Source organism: Canis aureus, chromosome 2, assembly GCF_053574225.1.
Source record: "Canis aureus isolate CA01 chromosome 2, VMU_Caureus_v.1.0, whole genome shotgun sequence".
Lineage (NCBI taxonomy): Eukaryota > Metazoa > Chordata > Mammalia > Carnivora > Canidae > Canis > Canis aureus.
Genome location: NC_135612.1, coordinates 32,963,116 through 32,985,229, shown reverse-complemented (window position 1 = coordinate 32,985,229; position 22,114 = coordinate 32,963,116). Strand labels below are relative to the sequence as shown.

Sequence of the window (22,114 nt, the reverse complement as noted above, 5' to 3'; positions counted from 1 at the left end):
ACACATACAGGCCCAGATTCTTAACAAGATTGAACACCAAGCAGAGAACAGTTTCTAGTTTTCTTTCACAGCACACACACAACAAATCCACAGCAAAGCACCTCAGCTAAATGGCCCCGTCGTGTTCATGCACTGAAGGCAGCACATTAGTCAGCACATGATCTAAACACATCAATGAATTTAATCTCTGCCAACTGCCCATTCACAAGGGCAAGACAGTCTCACAAAGTTAAGAAATTGCTCAGTCATGCAGGTCACATGGAGAAAAGCAATCTGATCTGCTAACCCAGCCTTGTAACCTTATCTCTTGGCTTGTCACAGGGTGTCCATTTAAATCAGCCTCTGGCTAAGCTAGATGCAACCCTTCCAGCAAGTACTATTAAATCCACTGCTACAAAACTCTGTAAATTGAAAAGATCATGAACAACTTGTTATCCTTTTCCTCAAACAGGTCTACATACTACATAAAACCCCAAGTCTCACTAAATTACACAAATTTCCCAAGACTTAAAATACCTCAATACCTTTGGGCTTTTCACTCACTTTTTACTCAAATACCCATTATATTTTCTGCAAAGAAGGTAAAGATGAGGTTAAAATACTCCTGAGAAACATGCAGCGCTGAACGGGGCAGTGAGCTTGTGTGCTCCTGGAAGGGCCAAGAGGGCTCTAAGAGCTCCCAGACAGACCTGGAACCTCAGGATCATTGTGAAAGGTGCCTTTCTCCCACTGTGCAGACACAAATACCTTCATGGGTACTTTACAGCCATCACTGCCTCCTCGGCCAAGCTTGCCATAGTCCCCATCCCCCCAGGACCAGACAGTGTCATCATCAGTGAGGCAGAGGGTCTGGGCATCTCCACTGCCACAGGCAACGTCAACCACACGGTGGCCCTGCAGTGCCTCCACCTTCAGAGAAAAAGAATCAAGGTTATCTGATTGCAGTAGAAAGGAGGTTTACCTAAGGAAAGGCTTTATTTTTCTTATTTTTAAAAAAAGATTTATTTAATTATTTGAGAGAAAAAGAGAGTACTTGAGAGCAGGGGGAAGGGCAGAGGGAGAGAAAGAATCTCAAGCAGATTCCCCACTATGCACAGAGCCTGATATGGGGCTTGATCTTATGACCTGAATCGAAATCAAGAGTTGGACACTAAACCAAGGCACCCAGGCACACCAGGAAAGGCTCTAATGCGCTGTTGACACTCTTTGTGTGTGGGAGGCCTGTTTTAAGCCTTTACAAACAGTGTGCAAATTTAATAATACTCTAAGATAAGACAGCAAACACATTCATCTGTTTGAACCAAATAAATCTAAACTGTAGGAGGCAGGCATCAGCATCCCCAGTGAGTCAGCCTTACCACACCAAAAGTCTTATTCACTGCCTCACCCAAAATACAGTGGGCCTTCTAGAAGCCAAAGCAGTTAACTAGATGACAAGTTGTATTAGTATAAACATACATATATATATATAATATAAATAAAGTATAAATAAAAGGATATTTCAAATACTCTCCTGTTTAAATGACCCACTGAATACAAACCTATTTGTAAAGTAATGAGGCTAAGGACATCAACTCTAAAACTAAAAGGAAATAAGAGAAAATACTTCTGACTTATAAAAATCATAATGACATAATGACAATGGCAAGCAGCCTCCCCCACCACTTTCACCAGGGAGGGCATGAGGAACTGCCCCAGGCCTCTGAGCATCTTCTCAAGGTGCCTTCTCACCAGCTTTGGCTTTAACTGGTCCTCACTGTCGCTGTGTCCGAGGCGGCCATACCGGCCTTTGCCCCAAGTATAGAGGTCCCCTGCTGCAGTGACGCATGCACTGTGGGCTCCACCGGCAGCAACATCAACCACTTCAATTCCTCTCAGAGACTCAATGACTCGAGGGCGGTCACATGGACTGCAAAAAAAGGTCACCAAAGAACTAAAATAGTTTTATTCTTAAATATTTTAAAAGTATTAAATGCTAGGCTTTTTGTTTGCTGTTCATTTGTTCAATGTACACCTCTCAAATCAATTGTTAATTAAAAAGAATCATTCAGACCTGAACTCAAGATTTCATAATTTCCTAAATGTCTTCTTTTATACCAGCCACCCTAACATTAGAAAGCAGAGACTTTCAGTCTAAATCAGATGCCAGGAGACTAGTGCCCAAATGTGGGCCAAGTCTGGCCCATAGCTTGTTTTTGAAAGGCCGAATAGCTTTGAATGAATTTTACCTTTTTAAAGGGTTGTTAAAAAACAAAAACAAATACTGAAAGAAGCATAGACAACAAAGATTGTATGTGGCTGGCCTAAAATATTTGTTGCACCTGGCTCTTTACCCAAACATGTTGCCCATCCTTACTATAAATCAACATTTCATTTAAGGAATTTTATTTTATGAATGTCAACTAGCCTACAATGTAGCAAGCACTGATAACAAACTTGTTTTGAGTTTTCAAAGTTCTTTATAATAACCTTGAATATAAGATCTCAGCCAGATGTAGGATTACAAATAGTGCTTTCCCAATCTGTAGCATGTCTTTTCAATGTGTCTTTCAAACGCCTGAAGTTCACATTTTTATGAAGTCCGAATTATCTTATTTTTCTTTACTGGATCGTGTTTTTGGAGTTCTATCTAAAAATCCTTAACTGACCTAAGTCACAAAGGTTTTCTCTCATGTTTTCTTCTAGAAGTTTTTAGATTTAGGTTTTACATTTATGACTACGAGTCATTTTGAGTTCATTCTTTATGGTGCAAGAAGTTCATTGCTAACTATATGGTAATCCAATTGTTCAAGACCATTTGTTGAAAAGGCTCTGTTCTCCAATAAATCGTCTGTATTTTTGTAAACTGTGCTTTGGAAGTTATAAGGGAGAAATCAAGCTTCTTTTTTCCCCACAATCATTATTGAGAATTTGTGGTACTTTTTTTTTAAATATTTTTTTTAAAGATTTTATTTATTTAGTCATGAGAAACAGAGAGGAGAGAGAGACAGAGACACAGGCAGAGAGAGAAGCAGGCTCCATGCAGGGAGCCTGACGTGGGACTCGATCCCGGGTCTCCGGGATCACGCCCTGGGCTGAAGGCGGCGCTAAACCGCTGAGCCACCCGGGCTGCCCTGTGGTACATTTTTAGACTCTATTCTATTCCACTGATCTTACTCTTTACAACAACATTACACTGGCTTTATTGCTGTAGCTTTAAAAGGAGGATTGAAGTACTGTCAGTCCTCCAACTTTGCTCATTATTTTCAAAGTTGTCTTGATTATTCTATGTACTCTGTACTTCCATATGAATTTTACAATCAGCTTGTTAATCTCTACAGACATTTTGACTGGGAAGAGGTAGAACCTATACGTTATGTGGAGGAAAACTGACAAATCAATAATATTGAGTCTTCTAATCCATGGACACAGTACCGTCTCCTCTACCATTTTAGGTCTTTTAAAATTTCTCCCACCAATATTTTATAGTTTTCTGCCTATAAGTTATCCAAGCTTTTTTTTTTTTTTTTTTTTTTTGGTCAAATCTGTTCCTTACTTCTTACTATCAATTTTGAGGGGAGGGTAATATAAATAATATTTTTAAACTTCAATTTCTGATTACATTTGCATATGTATAGACACACAATTGCCTTTCATTTATTGATCTATCCTGCAACCCTGCTAGTCTTACTTATAAATTCTAGTAGCCTTTTTGTTGATACCAAAGATTTTCTATATAAAATACATGTAATATAGCATTAATTCTCTTCCCGTTCTGAACGCCTTTTATCTCTTTATACTGCTGTACTGCACTTGCTTGTCTCGGAGTACAATGTTCAATCTTGACAGGAGATGTCCTTGTCTTGTTCCTGAAGTTAGAAGAAGTTCAGTCTGTCACTATTAAGTATTGTGTTAGCTCTATGATGAGATGCCCTTTAGGATGTTACAGAAGTTCTCTTTTATTCCTAGATTGGTGAAAGTTGTTTATCATAAACAGATATTGAAGTTTGTCAAGTGCTTTTATCCCCCCTCTTCATCTACAGAGATGATTGCATGATTTTTCCCTTTGCACTTGGTTCATTTTCCAATGTTTAAGAACCATTATGCAACTTCTGACATAAAACTCACTTGGTCATGGTGTATTATCCTTTCACATATTGTCAGATTTGATTTTCTAAAATGTTAAGAATTTTTTACATCTATCTTCATGAAGGATATTGGTCTGTATTTCCCTACTAATGTCTAAGTCTGGTTTTGATATAAGACTGGTCCACAAAAGAGAGCTGGGGAGAATTCCCTCCTCAATTTTCTAAAAATAGTTTGTTAAAAATTGGTATTATCTGTTACTTAACACATGTGGTAGAAATCATATCACCAGTTTCTGGAGACTTATTTGTGGGAAATTTAATTTCTTAAATAAACAGTTATTTGAGTCATCTGTTTATTCTTGAGTGAGCTTTAAAAAGTGTGTCCTTTGAGGGATTTATCCATTTCATCTAAAAAGTTGCATTTGTTGGCATAAAGATGTTCATTATACCTCACTGTTCATTAACTGTACATTCTGTAGTGATAAAATTCCTTTATTCCTGATATTGCTATAATTTGTATAATCTTTTTTTCTCAACCAATCTAAAGGGTGGTTTTACAGATTATGCTTTCTCAAAAAACTAACTTTTCTTTTGATTTTTCTCTACTGTTCTATTTTCTTTTTCATTGATTTTCATTCTGATCTTCCTTATTTCCTTTATTCTTCTAATTCTAGGTTGCATTTGTCCTTATTTTAGTTTCTTTTTTTTTAAGATTTTATTTATTTATTTGAGAGAGAGAGGGAGAGAGAGAGAATGAGCGCACAAGCAGAGGGGAGAGGCAGAGAGAAAGGAGGAAGCAGGCTCCCCTGCTAAGCAGGGAGGCCTGATACAGGGGCTCAATCCCAGGACCTTGAGATCATGACCTGAGCCCAAGGCAGATGCTTAACTGACTGAGCCACCCACGTGCCCCTTATTCTAGTCTTAAGGTAGAAACTGAAGTCATTATTTAAAGACCATGTTTCTTTTGCAAATTTTTAAAACAGGCATTCATGCTATAAATCTCCTTCTAAGTACTGCCTTTTGCTGGCTCAAATGAATTTTTATATTCGGTTTACATTTTCACTAAGGTCAAAGTCATTTCTAATTTACTTCTGATTCCTTCTTTGACCAGTTATTTTAAACTGTTTTATTTACTTTCCAAGTATTTAGAGGACTGTCCCACAGATTTTATTGTTACTGGTTTTTAATTAATTCCATTAGGGTCAGAGAATATACTTTTATGATTTTATATGACTTGAGTACTCTTTTTTATTTAATTCTTTTTAAAGATTTTTATTTATTTATTCATGAGAGACAGAGAGAGAGAGAGGCAGAGGCACAGGCAAAGAGAGAAGAAGGCTCCATGCAGGGAGCCCAATGTGGGACTCAATCCCGGGACTCCAGGATCATGCCCTGGGCTGAAGGGGGTGCTAAACTGCTGAGCCACTCAGGGATCCCCACTCTTTTTTTTTTTTTTTTTATTAAAGATTTTATTTATTTATTCATGAGAGACACTGAGAGAGAGGCAGAGACACAGGCAGAGGGAGAAGCAGGCTCCATGCAGGGAGCCCGACGTGGGACTCGATCCCATGTCTCCAGGATCACGCCCTGGGTTGAAGGTGGCGCTAAACCGCTGAGCCACCCGGGCTGCCCTGACTTGAGTACTCTTGATGTATGTGATTTGTTTTCTGGCCCAAATTATGGTCTATATTGGCAGTTATTCCATATGGAGTTAAAAAAGAAAGTGCTTTTGCTAAATCAAGTGTTCTATAAATGGTGGTTAGATCAAGCTGCTTGATAGTTGTTGAAGTCTTCTGAAAGATTTTCTAGCTACTTGTTCGATCAGTTATTGAGGGAAGAGTATGAAAATTTCCAATGTTACTGTGGATTTGTCTATTTCTCCCTACAACTCTATCATTTTGCTTAATTTCATGTATTTAAAAGGTCTATCATTGGTTGTGTAAACATTTAGGATTATTATGTCTCCTTGATGACTGATCACTTCATCAATACTAACTGACCCCTTTTATTCTCTCTCAATATTCTTTGCTCTGAAATCTACTTTGTATGATATTAATACAAGCATACCGGCTTTCTTTTGATTAGTGTTAAGCATGGTATATATCTTTGTCTTTTTACTTTTTTTTTTTTTTTTAAGATTTTATTTATTCATGAGAGACACAGAAAGAGAGAGAGGCAGAGACACAGGCAGAAGGAGAAGCAGGCTCCATGCAGAGAGCCCAATGCAGGACTCGATCCCGGGCCTCCAGGATCACGCCCTAGACTGAAGGCAGACGCTTAACCGCTGAGCCACCCAGGCGTCCCTGTCTTATTACTTTTAATCTATTGATGTGTCTAATTAAATTAGTTCAGGCAGCATGTTTGAGCTTGCTTTTATACCCATTCTGACAACCTCAGCCTTTTAATTGGACTGTTTAAATCACTTACATTTGATGTGATTGTTAATATATTTTGATTTATATCTACATCTTGCTATTATCTTTTCCTATTTGTCCTATCTGCTCACTCTATTTTTTCTTTTTTAAGAGTATTATGTTTTATGATTTCACTTTAATTTCTTTGTTGGTATATCAGGTAAAGCTTTTTGTTAGATTATATTAGTATTTATTTTAGGGTGTGTATAATACATTACAGTTTAGTCTGAAGGCATGTACTTTATCATGTATAGTATAAGAACATCACAATAGCATATTTCTATTTCCTACCCCACAAACCTCTGTGTTGCTGCTGTGTTCCTCTATATTACTGCTATATAATTTACTTCTATGTGTCTCCATTTATCTCATATTCAATTATCTCTCGAAGGTATTTATACAGTAAGGAGAAAGTCATGATACTAATTCATGTAGCAATTTCCTCATTCATTCTATAGAACCCTGATTCCATCTGATACAATTTTCTTTCTGTGTGAAGTAATTCCTTTAACGTTTTTGTTGTACAGATCTGCAGGTGTTGAATTCTTTCAATTTTTGTATGTCTGAATAAATCAACTTCATTCTTGAAAAAATATTTTCACAGAGTAACAAGTCTAGGTTGACAGTTCTTTTGACTTTCAGTCCTCTACTGTCTTCTAGATTGCATTGTTTTCTGTAAGAAATTTGCTATCATCCTTTACCATTTTTTCTGTAACATATATTTTCCCTCTAGCTGCTTTTATGATTTTTTCCTCTTTATCAAAGGTCTTGAGCAATCTGATTATGAGGTGCCTTGGTAAGTTTTCTTCATGTTCCTTATTCTTGAAGTTCTTTATCTTCTTGAATTTGTAGTTTTCATCAAATTTAGACATTTCTTCAGTCATTATTTCACAAAATCCTCCCATCCTCCTCTGGTGACTCCACATTATTTATATAATAGGCCACTTGACGCTGTGTATCCACAACTCACTGACGCTATGTTCATTTTATGTATGAGTGTTTCATTTCTGTGTTTCAGTTTCTATTGTTATGTCACCAAGTTCATTAATCTTTTCTTCTGCAATATTCAATCTATATTAAACACATGTGCTGTACTTTTCACCTCAGACATTTTTTTTCATCATTAGGATTTTGTTTAAAGCATTTAAATATCTTTCAGTCTCTAACATGTTGGAAGTTTTTCCTCAAGTTTCTTAAGGATAGAGGCATGTGGTTAAAATACTGTTTTTAATATTCTTACCTAGTAATTCTATCAGTAATGTCACTTCTGGGTCAGTTTTAATTGACTGATTTTTTTCTCCTTATATGGGCTATATTTTCCTGCTCTTTTGCATGCCTGATAAAATTTTTATAGCTTTGATATAACTGACATATAAAATTATATAAATTTGAGGTATAAGATATGATTTGATACATGTATACATTGCAAAATGATTACAACAATAGGGTTTAGTTAATACATCCTTCACCTCACATAATAACTCTTTTGTATGGTGAGAACATTTAAAATCTACTCTATCTTACCAACTTACAAGGACACAATAAAATGTATTGTTAACTATGGTCACTATGTTGTACATTAAATCCCCAGAATTCTTATTTTTCATCTTATAACTGGAAGTTAGTATACTCTGTCAACATCTCCCAATCTTCCAACTCCAAACCCCTGACAACTACCAATATACTCTATGAGTTCAACTTCACATATAAGTGAGATCATAGTGCTTTGTCTTTCTGACTCATTTCACTTAGCATAATGTCCTCGAAGTTCATTCAAATTGTCACAAATAGGGATCCCTGGGTGGCGCAGCGGTTTGGCGCCTGCCTTTGGCCCAGGGCGTGATCCTGGAGACCCAGGATCGAATCCCACGTCGGGCTCCTGGTGCATGGAGCCTGCTTCTCCCTCTGCCTGTGTCTCTGCCTCTCTCTCTCTCTGTGTGTGACTATCATAAATAAATAAAATTAAAAAAAAAAATTGTCACAAATACCACGATTTCCTTCTTTATGGTTAAATAATATTCCACACACACACTCTCCACCCCACATTTTCTTTATTCATTCATCTGCTGAACACCTATTTCCATGTTTTGGCTATTATAAACAATTCACACTGAACATGGAAGTGCAGATCCTTTCAAGACAAGGATTTTATATCCTTCAGATATATACCCAGAAAATGGATCAGCAGATAATACGGTAGTTTTTTTTGTTTTGTTTCTTTACCTTTTCCTATGTTTTTCTATAGTGGCTACTCTATACTTAACATTCCTACCCACAGGGTACAAAGTTTCCTTTTTCTCCACATCCTCATCAGCACTTCCTATTTGTCTTTTCAATAATAGCCATTCTAACAGGTGTGAAGTAATATCTCACTGTGCTCTGATTTGCATTTTCCTGATAATTAGTGATGTTGACAAACTTTTCATATACCTATGGGTCATCTGTATGTTTTCTTTGGAAAAAATGTCTATTCGGGTCCTTTGCCCATTTGTTAATTGGGTTGTGTTTTATTTTTTGGCTATTAAGTTGTATGAGTTCCTTATACATTTTCTACATTAATCCCTTACCAGTTACATGGTTTGCAAATATCTTCTCTTTAATTCTAAAGATTGACTTTTCATTTTGTTGATTGTTTCTTTTATTATACAGATGCTTTTTAGTTTGATCCAGTCCCACTTGTTTATTTTTGCTTTTGGTGCTTGTGCTTTTAGTGTCATATCCAAAAATCCATTGCAAATACCAATGTCAAGGAGGTTCTTCTTGATGTTTTCTTCCAGCAGTTTTACAATTTCAGGTCTTATATTTACAATTAAGTTTTTAATCCATTTTGAGTTAATTTTGTAAGCGGTGTAAGTCAGGGATCCAATCATTATTTGCATTTGAATATCCAATTTCCCCAACACTATTGAAGAGATGCATATTCCTGATCATTTCTGATTGGAGTAGAACACTGTGAAGTTTATCTTACTGATGCTTGGTATGTTTGTATTCATAAAGATATTCTTGAGGTTATGGTTCCTTATAAACAGTATAATCTGTTCAGGCCTTGCTTTTAAGCTTTGTTGGTTGGATCAGAGCAACACAGTCTATGTTTAATTCCCTGCCCCCCAACTTTTGTACAACATCATTCTTAGTCCTCTACCCAATGCCCTGGGAATGATGAGGTTTTGGAAGCAACCTCTATCATCTGCCCTTTGTGAGAGCTCTGCAGACCATTCCTTCTAATCCTTTTGGGTGGTTTGTTCCTTAGCCTCTCAGTTATTCTCTTCACACACCGTGACTGTCAGTATTCACCTCTGCAGATCCCCATATGTAACTTTACTGCCTCTTATTCAATGCCTTTAGGGCTGCTGTTTCATATATTTAGTCTGGTGCTTTAAGTTATTTCATATATGAAGGTCCTTGTTATGCCAACTGGGCAGGTAGTTCCCATTAATTTTTAAAAGCTAGAGGGTTTGGTTGTTTTGTTTAAAAAAATACTTTCATTTGTGTGTCCCCTTCTATTTCCTCTGTATTTACAGCTTTAGTTTCACATATGCTACCAAAATACCAACTGTGATTCAGTGAGTTACTCAGGATCAGAGGAAGGGAACTTGGGGAGAAGGACTAAGAAAAGCTCAACATCCTTAGTACTTAAAAATCAAAAAATCAGAATTCATTTTCCCCTCAAATAGAAGGGTCATGTAGGCAAGCCCATACATTGGAACATGAACTTATTTCTGTCAAACGAGTCATTGGCATTTAACTTGAGTAAATTATTATAAATGTTGTTCTGAAAAATAAGCTGCCAATATCTTATACAAGAATAAAAACAAGAAAAAGAAAGCATAACACCAAAAATGATGTTTTCTCATAATACCTTCTGTTGCCATGTCCCAACTTCCCATCTTCTGCTTCACCCCAAGAGTAAACTTCTCCTTCTGAAGAGAGGGCAAGACAGTGTTTTCCTCCTGAGTTCACAGCTACTTTCTTAATAAACACATGCTGAATGGATTCAAGTAATGTTGGAGTAGATACCGACTCTGTCCCTCCAATTCCTAGTCTGCCACCTGCACCATATCCAGTGGCATACAGCTAAGACAAGAAAAATGTAAATATCAGGTTTTTATCCAAGTATCCCTATATTTCAGTAATTAACAAGTTCAATCAATGCTCTAGACATGTTTACCACAGAGGAAATAAAAATTAAAAATCACAGGAGTGTTTAATTTTTGTACGCTTATCAAAACTCTAAAAATGAAAGAAATAGAGTATTAAAAATCCTAAATTCACAAAAATATATTTCTAAAAGATCTTTTCCCTGGAACAAATCCTTGATAAAAAACACTCATAGGAAAAATAAATATATTTAACATTTCAGCAAGGCAGCGTATAAATCACACAGTAGAATACACTACTTTCACTCTAAGTGGGTAATTATTTCAGGACACAAGCTTTATCATTATCTAAAAAAAAAAAATCAGACTGCCTTTCCAAATGTATATCAAATATCTCTCCTATAAAAATTTAAATGTTGGGGAATCCCTGGGTGGCTCAGCGGTTTAGCGCCTGCCTTTGGCCCAGGGCACGATCTTGGAGTGCCAGGATCGAGTCCCACATTGGGCTCCTGCCATGGAGCCTGCTTCTCCCTCCTCCTGTGTCTCTGCCTCTCTCTCTCTCTCTCTATGTCTATCATAAATAAATATATAAATCTTTAAAAAAAAAATTAAATGTTGTTCCATACTGGTATGTATGTATGTATGTATGTATGTATTTATTTATTTACGCACACACATACACACACATAGAGGCAGAGACATAGGCAGAGGGAGAAGCAGGCTCCTAAAAATCCCAAATAAAATATTCACAAACACAAACCAAAAAATAAAACATATCCTGACCAAGCTGAGTTTCTCCAAAGAATGCAAGGGGGTTTAATATAAGAAAACCAATTACTCTATTTCACAATATTAATCCACCAAAGGAGAGAACATCCACAGGAATTTAATCTCATAAAGAGCGTCTACCCAAACCTCACAGTAAGCGTGTAAAATGTTTGATCAGTGTTTGCTTTGCAGCCTGGATTAAGATGAGACAAGCCCACAACCACCACCCCTGTCCAATATTATACCATAACTTCTACCCAGCACAATGAGCTTCCTTTCTTCACACAAAAGGAAAAAAAATAATAAAAGAGAAGTGAACTGAAAAGGAACAAAATTCATTTATAGATTATGACTCTCTACAAGGAAGATACAAGAAATCCTGAGATATACAAAGGAAAGAGTAGAATAAGGTCACCAGACATAAAATCAATCTATAAATATCAACCACTTCATCATACTAGCAGCAATTAATTTTTAAAAGAGCACTGTAATAGCAAACAAAGAAGGATTACTCTAAGGTATTATCAATATACAAACAGTATACTTTTTATGCATGTTGTATTTCTTTTTTTTTTTTTTTAAGATTTTATTTATTCATAGACAGAGAGAGAGGGGCAGAGACACAGGCAGAGGGAGAAGCAGGCTCCATACAGGAAGCCTGACATGGGACTCGATCCTGGGTCTCCAGGATCACACCCCAGGCTGCAGGCAGCGCTAAACTGCTGTGCCACAGGGGCTACCCTGTATGTTGGATTTCAAAATAAAAAACTATGAAGTTATAGAACACACTGAAGATCATACAGAAATATTTATAGAATAACTGCCTCCAGCACACCATACATAAGTACTATTAACTTTGAGATAATGTTTCAATATAGAACCCTTACATATACTGTGCACTCTAGCCATAGCTGTAGCTTAGTTTTAACACAGTATGCCACAGAAAACACATACTTACCTTTCCATCAGCTGTCACTGCAAAGAGAGTCTGTTCTCCTCCAATTAACTGCACAGGTCTGAGAGTTGCAAGGGCTTCACAAGGAGTGGGAACTTTAACTTTTGCACCTTCAATGCCACCAAGCTGCCCCCTGTGATTATGCCCCCATCCATAAATTGTTCCACTGCCACCAGCAGAGAGAGTCCAGTCATCTGGTCGCCTACAACAAACAGTAAACAATTGACATGGGAAAAAATTGCACATGAAACACCTTTCTCCAGTACTTAATATTACTCTTGGTTCTGATATAATAACCTGTTCATCCACTGCACAAGTTGTTCATCTTGCTCTCTTTTAAAAATGTCGTGGCTCTCATGGAGAACATCCATGTGTTCGCTGTCTGCCATTAACTCACGAATTTTCTTAGCCACCTAGACAACATTATTATGAGATTATCAATCAAACACTCATCTCTCAAGAATAAAACAAATAATATTAAGGTGAGGACACAGGAGTAATCCCCATCCAATAACCTGAGGGAATGCCATCATTGACATTGTGATCTTATAGTTAATAACCAAAACCAGTATGATTATATCACATGTAAGATATTTGAAAATGTCTATTATATCTTTATAATACCATTATATCTTTACTATATTATTAAATACATTATATTAATTATTAAAATTCACAATGTATTCATTTTCACCTGTGTCCTTTCTTTACTTATTACTTTGTAAGAGAATGTTACTGTGTCTCATAATATTGCTATCTTTTTTATACCACAGCTGAGTAAGGAAAATGTTTTTACATTCCAAAAGTGATTTCAAAATAACATCAATACCTCATCAAGAAAAAGTCGTGGTAATGGTGTTCTTTTGTCCAGGGCCACAGCAACACGGGACGCCATGCAATACCTTCGGAACCAAGCCCACTTGTGCGTCTCAGCACAGCAGGGGAGAGTGTCTAGTTCCAGGTCACAAGCAAGAGCTACTAGGACCTGCGCAACCAAAAATTAACACCACAAGGAAGCTCAGAAATACAGCTAACGTTCTACTTAACCAACATTGCATACTAAGGACAGACACATTACAGGGTTTCTGTGAGTCTTCATTCAAGATCTCCTTACTCCAGGCCATGTCCCAAGCAAGTATTTTACTATCACCAATGATGTGGATTATTCCTACTTAGCCCCTAGTTATGCCCCTGACACACAGGACCTCAGATCTGACAACCACTACAATACTTGCTGCCTAAGTCAAGAATCTCATAGTACACTAATACTTGGTTAAAGTATTAAGGGATTAGGTCACATAGACATTTATGGACATTTTTCATATTTAACATCAGCAATACACACCTGTTCTCAAGGAGACCTGAAAAGTTATGCACTACACATGACCACTCTCTGGGCTCTCCTAGCCAACCAGCTCTCTCATCATATTAAGATAAGCATTACCTTAAAGAATGGACTGTGGAGCAGCTGCTTGCCACCTCTTACAATAGGATCTTCATATTCAAACTGCCTTTGTAAAGCTTCTGGAAGGCCTTTTACCAAAGCAGCAAGAGCACTACCTGTAAAACTCTAAGAAAACAACAAAAATACATTATGGTAAAGCAATCCAAAGTGTAGAGGAGGTGTTTTGTGTGAGTCAAATGTTTTGTTATGTTGGTACTATTTTCTCTAAAAAATGTGTATTGATATTTTCAAATATGTTTAATAACAAGAGCTTGAAAATTCACCTCAGGATGCTTGGTCTTGATTTCAGTATTAGCCACTCACAGAGAACTGGTCCCTTTCTGGCCTACAAAGCTCTATCTCTTAAGATGGTGAAGATCAAGTATCCTTTTAATAGTAAGTACCTCATAGAGCAAAATAAAGGGGATGTTGTGAACCAGACTCCTTGAGAAGTCAACAGACACAATCTTATGCTCAAAGCCATTGACACATCTGTTTCCAAAAATCACAGGCCAACCTGCACTCAGTATATGGAGCAACATAAAGGAGTCTAGATGAGACAAAAGTGGCCTTATTCTTATGTAGAATTTCCAAACTCTTCTCATTGATTTAAAAGATTATTCAAGCAACATTTTATCCCAAAAGCCAAACATCTATAAACTGTAATTTAATGTTCCATACCAAAGCTCTTGCTTCCCCATCATTATCTCCAAGTAGCCTGTTTATGTTAATTGATTGTCCAAATTCGGTTGTAAGCAGCTTTCTCAGTCTTTGAAGGGCCCACATTCTGTGACTGGCAGCTGAAATGAGCAGACAGAAAATAACAGAAGCTTGACCATTTTTCCCAAGTACAACAGACATGATAATAAAGGTGCTATTTACCTAAGGCACTCAGCTGTGCACAGGCTGCCAGCGACGCTGCAAGGCGAGGAACAATGCTTCTGTTTGAGGTGAGATTGAGCCGAAAGTCTAACAGACATGTCACCAAGTCCATGGATGGACAGGAGAGGACGCAGCGATCGGAAAGGAGGTCTTTAGGGCCTGAGAAATGAGCACTGTAAATGTTCCCATGTTGGACAGCATGAGGGCTACCCCACAAGGAGACCTGCACAAATTTGACCGAGTGGACCTCATGCCATGGTTAGAGGGCTGCCTATGGTACTGTCACTATCTATGTCACATAACTACACTCTGTACATTGACATTTTATCTGAAAATTAAACAGCTTAAGAAGTGCAACCAGCAATAACTCCTTTCCCTTTAGATTATGCACTGCTAACATCCTAACAAAGGGACTGCTGAGGTGGCTCTTTGGCATTTCTGATCATCACTGCAGTGGGGCCTTGGGTAGGGCTGGCTCCCAACACAACAGGAGAAGGCCGACTACAAAGTACTAAATGAAAATGGTTTGTATGTCTACCTTGCTTAAGTCATCAAGACTTGAATGGTGGGAGCTCCCTCACTTACCTGCAGCTGGCATGATGGGATAGACTGTGAAGCGCCAGCCCCACCCATTCACAGACCCATCACTGATGAACTTCCACTTCAACTCATCCCCTGGTATGCGTAGCTCACTGGACCAGTCGGACCATTCTCGGCCTAGTAGAGAAAAGTATGCCCTGGGGTTGGGTTCACTCCATTGTGTGATCAACACAAACTTCTTTGGATACAAAGCAAAATTATTCACACAGTATCTGAAGAACAGATGGCTCCTCCAACCCAAGTTCTCCCAAATTTGAGTTCACACTACTCCTAGTGAATAACATTTAAAATACATATTGTCCTTCCATACACACTATACCAAGTACTAGGGAAACCGAGGATAGCTAAGCACTGCCCTGATGGAAACACTCACACACAAGTACAACACACTGTGAGAGGACTGCAGAGTCAGCCAGCACACACACTCAGAGGGTGTGTGCTGCAGAGAGGTTTCCAGGGGAAGGTCTTATATAATGGCAGTTACCCAGGAAACTGGAGAAAGAGCCCCAGCTTTTCTCACTGGGGTGCAGTTTTACAAAAACCTGAGCCCAGCCCTCAATGAATCAACTATAAATTAAGTCCTTTTAGGGACCTTTTTTCATTCATCAACCTTTACCTTGCAAAAGCCTGGTACTCCCACGTATCTTACAGTACCATCCCTCTCTGGGTGAAACTGAGCTTCCCAGACAACCTGTGTCCCAAGAACCCAACAGTTACCCTGTAATCCCACCCATCATTGATGAGGTACACAAACCACTAGCATAATTATATATTTTGAAAGTACTAGGAAGAGATAGATAAAACCTACTGTATTGTGCAGCAAAATAGCTTACAGTCCCTTCCTTAAGTGTCACATTAAGAGTGAGGCAGTAGCATTTTGTTTAGTAAATTAACAGTTCTGTTTTATGAAGGCAAGCAGCATCCTGTTCAACCTCCCTTCACACCTGACCGCACAGAGACAATCCTGTTGACACCATCCATGACCGTGAGAGGGTCGTGGCGCCTCTCTGTAGAGCACTGCCGGTCAAACTCCACCCTGAGTCCTTCTGCACCTGGAGGTCAAGTGAGCACAAAACACACAGTGATTATTCCCAACTGACATACCACAGACAAGGTCATAAGCCACAACACACCCACACAGGAACAGTGAGACTAAAATGTTTAACTGCTAATGAAAAACAGAAAGGCAGAAAGAACTGACTCAAAGACAAGGATCTAAGACTGTACACACCTTTCCTCCCACCTTGTCTCCCACAGAAGACTTCACCTGTGATGGAAAGCCCAAGAGGATACTTCTGCTTGACCAATTCATTTTGCCCTCTCAGTTCTGGGTGAATTTTCATTGCCAGACTGAGCTTTTTTACTCCCCTTATACACATACATTTAAAATGCCATTTGAGGGGCACCTGGGTGGCTCAGTTGGTTAAGTGTCTGCTTTCAGCTTAGGTCATAATCCTGGGGTCCTGGGATCAGGTCCCGGATCAGGCTCCCTGTAGGCAGAGTCTACTTCTCCCTCTGCCTCTTTGCCCCGCTTCCTGCTTGTGTGCATGCTCTCTTTCTCTCAAGCAAATAGAAAAAATCTTTCTTAAAAATGCCACTTGAGGGACGCCTGGGTGGCTCAGCGGTTGAGCACCTGCTCCTGGCTCAGGGCGTGATCCATGGTCTCAGGACCGGGTCCCACATTGGGCTCCCTGCCTAGAGCCTGCTTCTCTCTCTGCCTGCATCTCTGCCTTTCTCTCTCTGTGTCTTTCATGAAAAAAAATACCATTTGAAATATTCATCAAACATTTAGCATTAGAGTCTTCTTTGGGACATGTCAGCTTACAAAAGAATTAATGATGGACAGGACCTAGGTTATGGTGGAGAGAAGAGGTTAGCAAATCCTCTTTCAAAGCAGCTATAAAACCTTACAAAATTTTATAAAAGACAATCCCAGGGACCTGAAAATAAAAGGCAAACAACAAATTGAGAAGAATTTATTTATGGAAAAACTGCCTATAGACAGTGAGTGCCTATGGTGTTCTTGCCTGGATATGTTTCTATCTAAGCTGGAGGACAGTTCTACTAGGATGAGACCATGCCTCCAGGGGAAGCTGACTGATACAGAAAAGGGAACAAAAAAATGCATGCCAAGGACACTGCCAATAAAAGGATCAATAAGAAAGCCTCCATCTCCACTGGCCTGAGAGCCCAGTTTCACTAGGTATCAGATCTCAGAACCAGCCAGAATTTTAACAGGAAAATCATAAAATACAGAGAGAACAGAAGGACTATTGAGGGAATCACGGAGGCCTGGAAAAACTGGGATGCACGCTCACAGGAAAACTGCCAAAACACTGAATTCTATGCCCTTCCTGCTCCATGTGAGATCCAACAGCAGAAGTGGAGACCAACAGGCTTGAGCATAACAAACCCTAGAAGTCATACTATAAAACAAAAATGAGAAGAGTGAAGCCAGGACATCAGAGGCTATATGCTATTGAGAAAACAGCTTTCAGAGAATTCCAGGCATTTATAAAACAAATACATACACAAAACAACAAAAATAACCCAGCAGTCATTACAAATCTTAAAAAAAAAAAAAAAATCAGAATCCAGATGATACATTATCTAAAATGTCTGTTTTTCAACAAAAAATTGAGACCTGCAAAAACACTGAAAAATGTGAGCCATACTCAGGAATAAAATCAGTCAATAAAAGTGGACTCTGATAGTCTGGATGCTAGGTTTAGAAAACAACTTTAAAGCAATTAAAATAAATATTTAAAAAAATTTTTAAAAAAAGAACGAAAAGATAACATAGGAAAACATGACAACAATGATTTAATAAACGTGGAATCTCAATAGAGAGAAACTATGAGGAAGGTACTAAAAGGAATTTTTTTTTTTTAAGATTTTTATTTCTTTGACAGAAAGTCAGAGCACAAGTAGGCACAGTGACAGGCAGAGGGAATGGGAGAAGCAGATTCCTCACTGAGCAAGGAGCCCAATGTGGGGCCCAATCCCAGGACCCTGGGTTCATGACTCGAGCCAAAGGCAGAGGCTTAACTGACTGAGCTTAACTCAGGTGCTCCTGAAAGGAAATTTCTGAGTCGGAAAGTGTAATAATCAAAATGAAAAATTTACTAGATGGGCAAAATGGCAGATTAAAAATGGCATAAAAAAGAACCAGTCAAATTGAAGACTGTATAATTTCTATCTTACAATATCTAGAAAATGAGAGAAAAAAGATTGAGGAAAAATAAACAAAGTCTCAAATACCTAGGAGACGTCAAGGAATACAAACATATATATAATAGGAATTTCCTCCCAAAAAAGAGGAAAGAGAAAAAAGGGGGGCAGAAAAAGTAAACACATACAGCCAAACCCCCCAATTTGATGAAAAACATTAATCTACAATTTTCAAAATTAATAAATCCAAAGTAAGATAAACAAAGAGATCCACACCCAGACACATTATACTGAAACTGCTGAAAACCAAAGACAAAGAGAAAATCATGAAAGCAGTAAGAGAGGGAAGAAAAAGCAAGGGGGAAAAAAAGACACAAAACATCTAGAAGTACAAAATATCATAAATGGCTGACTTCTCCTGAAAAACAATGGAAGCCACAAACCAGTGGGAGGACATGTTTAAAACACTATAAGGGAAAAAATCTTATCAACTAAGAATTCTATATCTAGCAAAATTATCCTTCAAAAGGTGAAGGCAAAACTAAACTATTCCCAGATAAACACATACTGAGAGAATTCATTACTAGGAAACATGCTTTAGAATAACCATTTAATGTATTTCAAACTAAAATAAAATGATATCAAATAGAAACATGATTCCATGAGAAGAGAAAAAGAGCCCTGGAAATGGGAAATATGTATTTTAAAAGATAGGATAAGTACTTTATTTCTTTTCTTTCTTTATATTTTTAAAAGATTACCTAAAGCAGGGCTAAGGAAACTATAGCTGACAGGCCACATCATCTCACCCATTTTTGCATAGCCTGTGAACTAAGAATAGTTTGTATATTATCAAATGGCTGGGGAAAAAATTCAAAATAAGATTTTGTGACATGAAAGTCTGCAATTCCTGGCATAATGCAGTATTATACCATATACATGCACACGTAACACATACAGTTACAAGTATGTTGCACAAATTTGTAACATATAATGAATATATATGCCAATAACAGCAAGAAGGAAGAAGAGGAAATAGAACTGTGCTGGAGCAAAGTTACTATGCTTTATCAGAATTAAGGTATTACCATGAAGTAAATTATGATAAATTTAAATGTATATTTTAATCCCTAAAGCAAATACTTAAAGTGGCTGAAAATCAATAGGAATTAAAATGGTAACACTAAAAAGACTAGTCTTAATAAATTTAAAAGATATGAAATCATTCAACATATGACTGAATGAATAAAATCATAATTGTATAATTACAATGGAATAAATCAGAAATCACAAAGAGAAAGACATTTGGGAAATCCCCAAATACTTAACACTTACAAATAATCCATGGTTCAAACAAGAGATCTCAAAAAGAAAACTACAAAGTATTTTAGGCTGATCAATAAATGTAAACACAGCACTATCATAATTTAGGGGTATAGCCAAAGCAGAGGTTAGAAGGAAATCTGTCACTTCAAACTCTATTAGAAAGGAAGTCTCAATAACCTATGCTTCCACCTTAAAAAAATAAACACAAAACAAAACAAAAAGCAAAAACATATTGTACTAGGTAGAGTGCAAAAGTAGAAGAAAATTATAAAGATTAGAGTAGAAATCAGTGAAAAACAGAAAAACTGAAGGAAAAACCAAATCAATGAAACCAGAAGTTAGTTCTTTAAAAAGATCAACAAAATAAGCTTTTAAGATGGCTGATGGTGGGGTAGGGGACAGAAACATAGAAGACACAAATGATCAAAAACCAGGAAGAAAAAAAAAAAGGGACATCAATACTATGCTATAATAGGTTCTATATTTGGTCTTTGTCCTCATTCCTGGCCCAGAGCTCCTAAAACCCTAGAAATTTCTTGTAAGAAGTAACTTTTGTCATTTAGAGCCCGCATGAGGTTATGCTAATGAGCTAACTTAAGATGGGGTCCCTAGATCACCTCAGGATGGGGCTGGTCACCAGAAAGACCAAGTGACTGGAAGGCTGGACATTTCAATCCCACCAAGATATCTCTGGGAAAGGGAGGGAATGTGGAGGCGGTATTATAGGTTAAGGTTCATAAAAACTCCTAAATGGCAAGATTTGATGAGTTTCCACATGCTGGGAGAGTGGTGCACCCCAGTTCCACAGAAGCTCCTGTACTCATACCTTTTCCTGATCTCATCCTCTGTAGCTCTTCATCTGGCTATACACCTGCACCCTTTATAATATACTTTATAATAAACTGTAAACCTAAGTGTGAAGCTGAATAAAAGACACTTCATTTGAAATGAAGTTGAGAGGCCAATTCTTCATCAATTGTAGACTGCCACAGGAAGAGAGGTATCCTGCATTCCCAATAGGAAAAAGATTGTACATGACCACCCCAGCAGGAAGCAAGGTTTTTTACTCTTCCAGTAATAGCCCAGCCAATAAGACTATCACAACTCAGCCAAAGAAAAGCCATTACACTTGAATATGTAGTTTACTCCAATGGAATTGTTTTTTTAAGAGCCCCTTGAAGCTCTCCCCTTTCCTCTATAAAAGAGAATAATTCTCCTTTGTTCTGTGAATTTATCTATAGCTTTTGCTATGATTTGCTTGTGCCAAACTGCAATTCCTATGTTATTCTCAAATAATCCACTTGCTGTTTTGCTTTTAAAGTTAACATAAGAAACTGTTTCTTTAAATTCTGTGAGTTGCTCTAGCAAATTAATCAAACCCAAGAAGGTAGCCAGGGAAACCTCTGATTTGTAGCAATTCAATCAGAAGCACAGGTGATGATCTAGATTTGTGATTGACATCTGAAGCTGTGGGACTGAGCCCTTAACCTGTGTGATCGGACACTATCTCCAGGTAGATGGTGTCAGGATTTAAATTTTAGGACAGCCATCTGGTGTCACAGAATTGCTTGATGTGTGGGGAAAACTCACACATCTGGTGTCAGAAGTGAAGGAGTGTTGAGTATTGAAAGTAAAGGAGGTACATGGGAGTGTGTTGTTTCATTAGAACCAACTAACCCTATAGAAATATAAAGAGTTGTGAGGCATACTATAAATAACTATACATTATATAACTTAGATGAAATGAACAAACTCCAAAAAGACAGTTACCAAAATTTATTAAAATAGAAATAGAACATCTGACAAGATTTATCTTCCCAAAAAGAAAAGCCTAGGCCCAGATGGCATCACTAGTGAATTCTACCAGCTATTTAAGGAAGAATAATACCAATCCAACACAAACTCAGAGAACAGAGGGGGAGGAAAACACTTTGCAACCCAATTTATTAAGGCCAGTATTGTCCTGATACTAAAACCAGACAGAGCTATCACAGGAAAGGAAAGCTACATAAATAAATAAATAAATTATAAAATACAAAGTTAAAGCTACAAAGTAATACTATTGATGAAAACAGATGCAGAAATCCTTACCAAAATATTAGCAAACCAAATCCTGCAACATATAATTGTGAACAACTGTGATTTGTTCAGGAAATGCAAAGTGAGTTTAATACTAAAAACATGGTATTTGCAATATGCTATATTGAGTAAACAACAAAATGCACAAAACGCATTTGACAAAATCTAACATCCACTCATAAAATCTACCCCCGAAACTAGGAACAGAAAGAAAGTTCCTCAAGCTGATAACAGCATCTATGAAAAAAATCTGCAGTTCACGTCAATGTAAACACTAAGTATTTGTCCTTTCTGATGGCTGAGTAATATTC

General features: G+C 37.6%; 1 protein-coding gene across 10 annotated transcripts in view; it reads right to left on the bottom strand.

Annotated features, from left to right (window-relative positions):
• The window catches only part of HERC2 (HECT and RLD domain containing E3 ubiquitin protein ligase 2), a 243,912-nt gene that overhangs the window by 20,172 nt on the left and 201,626 nt on the right, over nt 1-22,114 (bottom strand). For all 10 annotated transcript variants that reach the window (XM_077868196.1, XM_077868211.1, XM_077868216.1 and 7 more), the window contains 11 exons: nt 16,172-16,279; nt 15,213-15,344; nt 14,628-14,786; nt 14,427-14,545; nt 13,746-13,871; nt 13,131-13,286; nt 12,599-12,714; nt 12,305-12,503; nt 10,341-10,555; nt 1,732-1,909; nt 748-909 (listed from right to left, as the gene is read on the bottom strand). In XM_077868196.1, coding sequence (XP_077724322.1) covers nt 748-909; nt 1,732-1,909; nt 10,341-10,555; nt 12,305-12,503; nt 12,599-12,714; nt 13,131-13,286; nt 13,746-13,871; nt 14,427-14,545; nt 14,628-14,786; nt 15,213-15,344; nt 16,172-16,279 — 1,670 coding nt within the window. The remainder of the gene's footprint in view (nt 1-747; nt 910-1,731; nt 1,910-10,340; nt 10,556-12,304; nt 12,504-12,598; nt 12,715-13,130; nt 13,287-13,745; nt 13,872-14,426; nt 14,546-14,627; nt 14,787-15,212; nt 15,345-16,171; nt 16,280-22,114) is intronic.